At 41.6% G+C, this 7,988-nt stretch overlaps 1 protein-coding gene across 1 annotated transcript; it reads right to left on the bottom strand.

Moving 5' to 3' along the window:
• Positions 1-6: 6 nt before the first annotated feature.
• si:ch211-125o16.4 (neuroblast differentiation-associated protein AHNAK) lies at positions 7-5,687 on the bottom strand. The gene is made up of 5 exons (XM_037464950.2): positions 5,617-5,687; positions 3,912-3,988; positions 3,690-3,810; positions 3,378-3,553; positions 7-3,197 (listed from the first exon to the last, which is right to left on the bottom strand). Exons 2-5 carry the CDS (start codon positions 3,912-3,914, stop codon positions 81-83), a joined length of 3,417 nt encoding a protein of 1,138 aa, XP_037320847.2. The 5' UTR covers positions 3,915-3,988; positions 5,617-5,687; the 3' UTR covers positions 7-80.
• Positions 5,688-7,988: the final 2,301 nt, after the last annotated feature.

Raw genomic sequence — 7,988 nt, forward strand, 5'->3', positions numbered from 1 at the left:
TGTTGTAGCATTTACAAATGGCAAGCGGATCCCTTTGCTGACGACGTAATCCTTTGCCTCCGAGTCAATCTTCGATGAGCTTAAAAGATCCTCAATTCCTCCAATGTCATCAAGGTTGTTCCTGGGCATTTTGTGCTTTTGAATACAGGAACCTCCATATCGGCATTAGACACGTCAGTTTCAGACTCGTCACCATTACTTTCTGAACCAGACATGAATCCCCATTTGAAAAGCCTTCTAAACTTACTTTTCGGAGTACCTTTGACTTCAGCATCTGCTTTGGCTTCGATATCAAGTTCTGGTGTGTCGATAGGAGTGTCCATGTTGACCTTTGGGGCCTTGATTCCATCCTCCACTGTGGTACTAACACTGGGAACTTCTACTTTGGGACTTTCAAGACCAAGTTTTGGATGCTTGAAATGAGGAAACTTAAAATCACCCAGATGTGAATCAAAATTTAAATCTGTTGTTTTTAACTGTGCGTCAGGTCCTTTGAGGTCTGCTTTTGGCAGTTTGATATCCATGTTTGGAGATTTCAGTGTGACAGGTGCTTCCAGCTCAGTTTTTGGCACCTTGGTGTGTATTTCTGGCGCTGAGAAGTTTCCATTAATCTTTGGTGGAGACAGGCTGAGATCTGGTGCTTTCAAGTTGAGCTCCGATGCCTTGAGGTCTGATTTTGGTAGATCAAAACTGGGCCCTGATACATCAGCTTGAGGCAAATTAAGGTTGAGATGTGAACGTTTTGCATCCAGGGTAGAAACATTGATGTCTGGTACACCGATGGTTGTGTTGGGGGCAGAAAGGTCAATATTTGTCTTAAGAGCAGCATCCACATCTAGATCTGGAGTGCAGAGGTCTCCTTTAATTGAAGAAAGATTCAAGCTAGGCGTTTTGACATCAGCTTTTGGCAATTTCAGATTTACATCTGGAAGATTGACATTATCAGCATCAACATTGAGATTGGGTCCTTTTACCCCTGGCCCTTTCAGGCCAAACTTTGGAAGATTTATTTTAGGTATCTTTAATTTTTCAGCTGAGGCATCAAAGTCTGGAGTTTGAAGGTCTATGACAGGACCATTCAGATCAGCCTTTGGGACATTCATGTCAAAATCTGGGGCATTAAAATCCATTTTCGGTGCAGACAAGGTGAGATCTTTTGCTTTAAAGTCTAACTTAGGTGCAACCACTTTGGCTTTAGGTAGGTTAATGTCAGAGTTGATATCTGGACCGTTGATATCCAAATATGGATCTGCCATATTGAGTTTTGGAGTCTTGAGGTTTGGAGCGCTCATGTTCACATCACCCCCGTTGAGGTCCATTTGTGGTGCCTTCAGATCAAGATCAATGTCACCCTTTGGACCCTTTGGTGTACCAATTTTGGGTTTCTTGAAGTTGAACCATTTCTCTGGGCCTTTCAGGTCCACTCTGGGTAGATCTGGTGCTTTTATCTCACCATCAATCTGTGGAGCTTCGAGACTCAAATCGGGGACATTGGCATTTAGATTTGCTTCTGGACAATCAATCTTAGGACCTGAGACTGAACCCTTTGGCTTTTTTAAAGTCCATTTGAGCTTCCCAGATTGACCCGCAATGTCTAAATTTGGGGCTTGAACATCAGCTTGGGGTAGAATCAAATCAACATCAGGTCCATCAAGGGATGCTTTGGGAGAGAGTTTGAGGTCAGGGGCTTTTACATCAGCATCAACGTCAATCAATGAGCTTTTCACCTTTGGCCCAGAAAGCAGGAACTTGGGCTTTTTGAGTGTGGGGAACCTGAGTTTGCCAGTTTCAGCTGCTTTGACATCAACATCAGCTCTGGGTAAATTCAGATCAACATCAGGTGTGCTTAGCGCACCATCAATTTTAGGAACTGCGAGATCTACATCTGGTGAGCTCAGATCTGCACTGAGGTCCATATCAGCTTTGGGGCCATGAAGTTTGTTTTTTTTCCACTTCAAATGAGGCCAGTTTATTTTACCTGATGGAGCATCAATGTCTGGTGCCTGAAAGTCTACATCGGGGCTGCTAATGTCAGCTTTTGGGAGATTCAGCTCAGTCTTTGGTACATTAATGGCACCCTCAATTGTTGGAGTTGAAACATTTAAATTGGGTATGCTAATGTCTGCATCTGTGTCTAGGTCTGCTTTGGGGCCTTGAAGTTTTGGTTTCTTCCATTTCCAGTGAGGCCTGTTGGTTTTACCAGATGGAGCATCCACGTCAATGTTTGGGGTTTGCACGTCTAGCTCAGCCGTCGGCAAATTGATGTCAAAATCAGAGGCGTTTATTCCATCCTCCATTTTTGGAAGCGAGGGATCTACACATGCTGGGTTTAGGTCTGCATCCAAGTCCAGACTAGTTTTGGGGCCATGAAGTTTAGTTTTTTTCCCAAAATTAGGCCAGTGGATTCTACCAGGTGAGGTATCAATGTCAGGGTTTGGGGTTTGAACATCTAAATCAAAGCTTTTCTTGTCAGTTTTGGGTAAGTTGATGTCAACATCTGGTGCACTGATATCCCCATTGATCTTTGGTGTGTTGAAGCTGAAATCAGGTGCAGATAGGTCCGCATTTAAGTCAGCATCTGGTCCTTTAATTTTGGCACCTTTCCATTTCAGATGGGGCCATTTGATTTTGTATCCCTCAGCATTTAAGGTTTCTAAATTTATGTCAGGACCATTCAAATCCCCATTCACGTCCAACCTCGGACTTTCAAGATCTAATTTTGTGGCTGGCCGATTCATATTTGGTGTCTCTAGATTTCCACTGAGAGGGAGACTTGTATCACCAGAAACATCCATGTGTGCTTTTGGTGTTTTCAGTTGGGGGAAGTGTGGCATTGTGAATTTTGGCGCCTTGTATTTCTGGCTGCCTGCCTTGATTCCTGGTTTCTCAACGTCGAGTGATGCATTTTTGGTGTTGATTTGGGGAAAGACACTGACATTAGGTGCATTGATGGTGTCATCTAGATCTCTTTTTATATCTAGTCTATTCAGCCCCAGTGAGGGCATTGGGAACTTGGCAGGGGCCTCAGCCGAGGGCTTATTTAAACTGAGACTGGGAAGGTCTCCATTGAGAGTAGGACCACCTATTTCACCCCCCAAGCTCTGTGAAGCATTTAGCTTTCCACTCAGGCCGTCAAGGGAAACAAAGGGTGCCTCAGCTGAAGCATCCAGTGACAGATCCTTTTCAAAGTTGAGCATCTGTTGGGAATGAAGTGATAAAACAACTAGGTTACCTTTGGTTGAAGCTCATTGATAAGTTATAACAAATGTAAACTGTTCAGGTATCATTAGCAAAGTGTTGGAGATCTGCTTTTACTATTATTATCATTTCTTCCCATTTCACCCAAGGTTGATTCACCCAAGTTAGGGGAATATTACCTTCCCGGGGTCTTTGCACACTAATCCAAAGGAGCCAAGGTCAGCACGGGCGGCCAGCTCCTTCTTTGTCAGAACCACCATGTTTTTATCATATGACTCCAAGACTTTCAGGACCTTCAAGACTTCATCTTTCCTGAGGTGGTCTAGGTGTATAGTGGCTGTTACAATCTCATCCCCTGCAACAGAAAAAAAACATTAAAATCTGCAGATGTATCTTTTCCATAAATACTTGAACTACAGACACTGGTTAAATTGAATAAAACTGCAGCAAAATCAAATTATGACTTTTAATATTTACTTATTTTCTCTTACCTGCTTGTAGGCCACTTTTTGCAGCCATTTTGTCATCTGTGATTTCGGTAATAACAACTCCTTCCTTGGAGTCGTCTAGGACCAGACTTTCGGAGAAAAGTCTACTCTCGCTGTCTCCGCTCTATGTTTTAAAGTGGTTTACAGTATACAAGATGAGACTTACCATTTTTACATTCAAGCAGCATTTATTTACTGACAATCTTGTTTACTGTTTGTACTTACCATAATTTCTTAATTGTACCACGTATCATTGATTTATTTTACCAAACACGAAGAAAACTCCAATCCACAGCAGTTATCTGTAAAACAACAAAAACAAATGAAATTTAATGTAAAAAAAACTTCTGTGACAAAGCTATATTAAGTACCTTGTGGTTTCAAGATTCAGGCAAGATAGCAGAATTTAACAAAACATAATTGTCTCACACATCACAAGGCTTAAATTAAGTCATCGTTGTTCATGAAAAGGAAGAGCATTCAACATGATTTTTAGACTATTTATAAACCACCAGTTTTGGTTCCCAGTACGTAATCAATTAACAAAGAAGCCCATTATCAGGAATCAGGAAACGTTTGTTGCCATCATGTCAGACATACATGGAATGTATAAATATGTAGTGAGTCACGTGACAAATGATGGCCTACACGTTTATCTAAACTCTTTGGCAATTGCCCATATCGGACCCCCGATGACCCCATACAGTAGAAGATGAAGCTTGACCTCGAAGATGACAATAGTACAGACATTATCATCATACTAGGAAAAAACAGCAGAAGATTATCATTATAGTTCTGAAAATGATTTCCATCAGCTGTCTGTAGCCCTCCCTATTGGTCAGTTCCTGCCTATGTCCACACATTCTTGCACGTACCCAGGGCTCATGAGCAGCTCTTTGATTTTCTGAACCTGACTGAAGTAGAAACACCGACGCCCACGGACCCGATCACCTCACATTTTAGGAATCCCAAGCTTCTACCAGGTTTGTTCATGGGGAATGTTAGCATCTAAACCGGTTGGTTGGGATACATTCTGAGTGACATGCCGCACCACTTAGCACGCACAGGCCTCCATTCAACCACACCCCAACATCGCCATTTGTACATGTGGACAGTAATCCACAGTCACATAAATTATGTTGTTTACGATGATTGTATATAGTTATACAAGGTTGTGAAATGAATCCTAAGAAAACGTTATGCTCTAGACCGTCCAAATTAGTACATTTTGTAAGGGTGCATCAGATGAGGGATCAAACTACACATTAGGGAACTGAGTTTATTAGAACGACACTATTCAGAATTCCTGATGTTACTCCACAAATGTCCTTGACTTCCAGAGCAAAATTACATTTTGCAAGGAGCCATAACCGCTCATGTGGCCCAACCAGAAATGAGCAAACAAACAAAACAGGCAGGAAAGTCACGCGAGATTATTAAAAGACTGATAAATGTGCAGAGTTCTTTCTTAAACATTGTGGCACCAGCAACACTGACACCAACGCCATTGACTCACAGCAGGGGGCAAGATGCTGGTAAGATGGAGGAAGACTATGGTATGTCCCAGTCACTACTAGCGATACCAAATTTAACATTTTGTCTACTGTGTTTTCTTCATTTACAGTTTTTTGATTTTATTTTGAATCATCACTTGTTGTTGAGGTTAGAAATATATAAGGCTAGTAATATCCACAAAATATTACCAGAGATCTTGACTTTGCAACAAGACCTGAATGTATTTCTTTTAAATCAAATTCAAAAAGAAGATGATTACTAGACAACATAATGTTAATATATGTCCAGAATATGGACCCTTGAACCTTTATACTTTAAGATCTAGTGTACATCCTTCCACCATAGCAAGAACTCATTAGAGCAAATCTAAAAATGATCCCATCATCATGCAAAAAGACACATTTGATAGACTCACCGTGTGCTGCTAGTACAGACGCTTCTACCGAAGGAAAGCCGTGGAGAGATGTCGCCTCCTCTGCATGTCACTGCATTTGTGAAAGGCAAGACAGGATGGGTCTGCCAGTTCTCTGGCTTTAAGGCCAAAGCAAACCGGGAGAACGGGTTGTGGCACTGAGTATTTCAGCAGTCGAAACCTGCCTAGAAGAGACAAGAGAGAAACACCACTCCTTCTGAACAGGACCAACCAGGTTCACCAAGAAATAACACATAGCAACACTTTGATACACAGAAACTTGGCTCACAATCACCTTTTGGTATTTCTGCTCTCATAAAGTGGACCTTGGAATTATTTTTGACTTTTTAGACAATTAAGACTATTTATTTGTGCACACCTTGAAAAGCAGCAACTAATACACAAATTCCCACATAATTGTGCTTGAATGACTGAATACATTCTGCCTCTGATTAATTAATTTGATGTGATTACTAACATATCTCCATGTACCATTAGATCTTTTATGGGATGTCTCATGTCAAAACTAGTTTTTAATTGGCTGGTGGCTGGAAAGGACAAACATTCAAGATATAGTGATAGAGTATTACATAAATCAATAGCAACAACATTGACCAGTCAACTGGCCAGTGAAATGTTGGGACAAGTAAATGTCCTGAGGTGTAGTGTAGAACTGAAGAACCACGTTAGTTGGGATTTTCTGGTGTTATTGCTTCTACTCGATCTACATTTCAAGGAGTATCACACTTTTTACTCCAGGGAGATTACTGCTAGATTTCACATACACCAATGTAAGACTAATGAAACGTAGATGAATTTCTTTTTACTACCCAGTTGAAGTATAAATCAGCTGTTGTTTGATAAGTTATGGTAACGATTCAACATCAGGAACAATTCTGCACAATGAGTTCTTTCAAATACTGAGTAAGACGTCCAATGCAGTACTTTAACCTGGGACGTGTTTATGAATTTAACTGCACTATATTTCCCACGTCAGGCTGCATACTTAGGGACGTCCAAGTGATGCAGAATGAGTCACTACCCAACCCTACCAATAAATTACTACACTGCCTGATGCCAAGGCATAGAAGAGATTATGGAGGGTTTTGTCAATGTAAAACAATAGCCAAATAATAAGCAATACATTGTGTGTGGGATTTAAGTGAGCTGGTGAGTCCAACGTTATGTTATGTTGTGCTTTTTCTGGTACGATGACCTGCTACATTAAGAAAGTCAAAGAAAAACAACGATGTTCCGAATACAGAGAAGAGCCGATCCCCAGCTGTTGGGCGAAGGCAGGGTTGGCCCTGGACTGGTTGCACTGTCACGAGGCTCCAGCCGCCACACCTAGGGCCAATATAGTCATCAGATCATCCCAAACTGGGGGGAGCGCACCCTGGGAAGGGCGCATCTTCATCACTAAACCACACGCAGGCACACACCTGCGAAACAATGTAAAATGCAATTATAAAAAACACAATTTCAAACAAGTCGTAAAGATAGGGCAGTGTTCATATTAGATTAGAAGTTACTTTATTAGTTACATTCAGCAGCACAGCTGCCGACAACACCCGCCGCCTCAACATAAAAATGGCATCTGGTTATGGCAACACTCACTTTACCTAGTCGTATAGGACCTACGGCCCCCGCTGTTATAGCGCTAGGGAAACACTGGCTTTATAGCACTTTGTCCAGTGTACAACGAACCTTGATATTTCCATCTTTAGCTGACAAATACTCAAAATAGTGACTGTATTCTCTCCTCCATTGTTGTTTGTGTGGCTGCGTGGTGGGTCTGTGCATGTACACGTGACCCTCATGCTGAAAACGTGACTTTATTGTTGCATAGACTTCACTCCCAGAGACGCAAGAAATCAAATATATATTTGACTTAATGACAAAATAGAAACGCACAGTGACTTGAACAAGTAACTTGAATCTATTACTGGTTTGGACATACTAACGCGTTACTGAGTAACCCGCCCCCCTCCCTTGATTGCTATTCAATCAGAGGTGGACTGGTCATCGGACACAGCAGCCATTTCCTGGTGGGTGGACGAGTCTTTTGGGGTGAAACGGTCCTAAAAGTAGTGTAGTGCAATGTTCTTATTCTTAAATGAAACAAGGTTGTGCCAATCACATCCCATTCGCCTTGAATTGGAGCGGCCATTAAACAGCTGATTTCCATAATAGGGACAAAGGGAAAGACAGGTCATTAACGCAGAATGGACCACTCCATTATTTTTTTAACAGCCCTTCAAACCTTTTTAGCCACTTGCTTCCTTTCCACATGTTGTACAAGACAACATAAAACGGGCCGCAACATCTGCATTCAAGCTTTACTTAGATATACATGTATATGTACATATAGCAGG

The sequence above is a fragment of the Pungitius pungitius genome, chromosome 13 (assembly GCF_949316345.1).
Source record: "Pungitius pungitius chromosome 13, fPunPun2.1, whole genome shotgun sequence".
NCBI lineage: Eukaryota > Metazoa > Chordata > Actinopteri > Perciformes > Gasterosteidae > Pungitius > Pungitius pungitius.

Coding starts and splice junctions, on each gene's coding strand:
- si:ch211-125o16.4 (XM_037464950.2), bottom strand. Junction 3,554..3,689: donor AAAAAGTGGCCTACAAGCAG/GTAAGAGAAAAT, acceptor TTTCTGTTGCAG/GGGATGAGATTGTAACAGCC. Junction 3,198..3,377: donor TGTGCAAAGACCCCGGGAAG/GTAATATTCCCC, acceptor CATTCCCAACAG/ATGCTCAACTTTGAAAAGGA.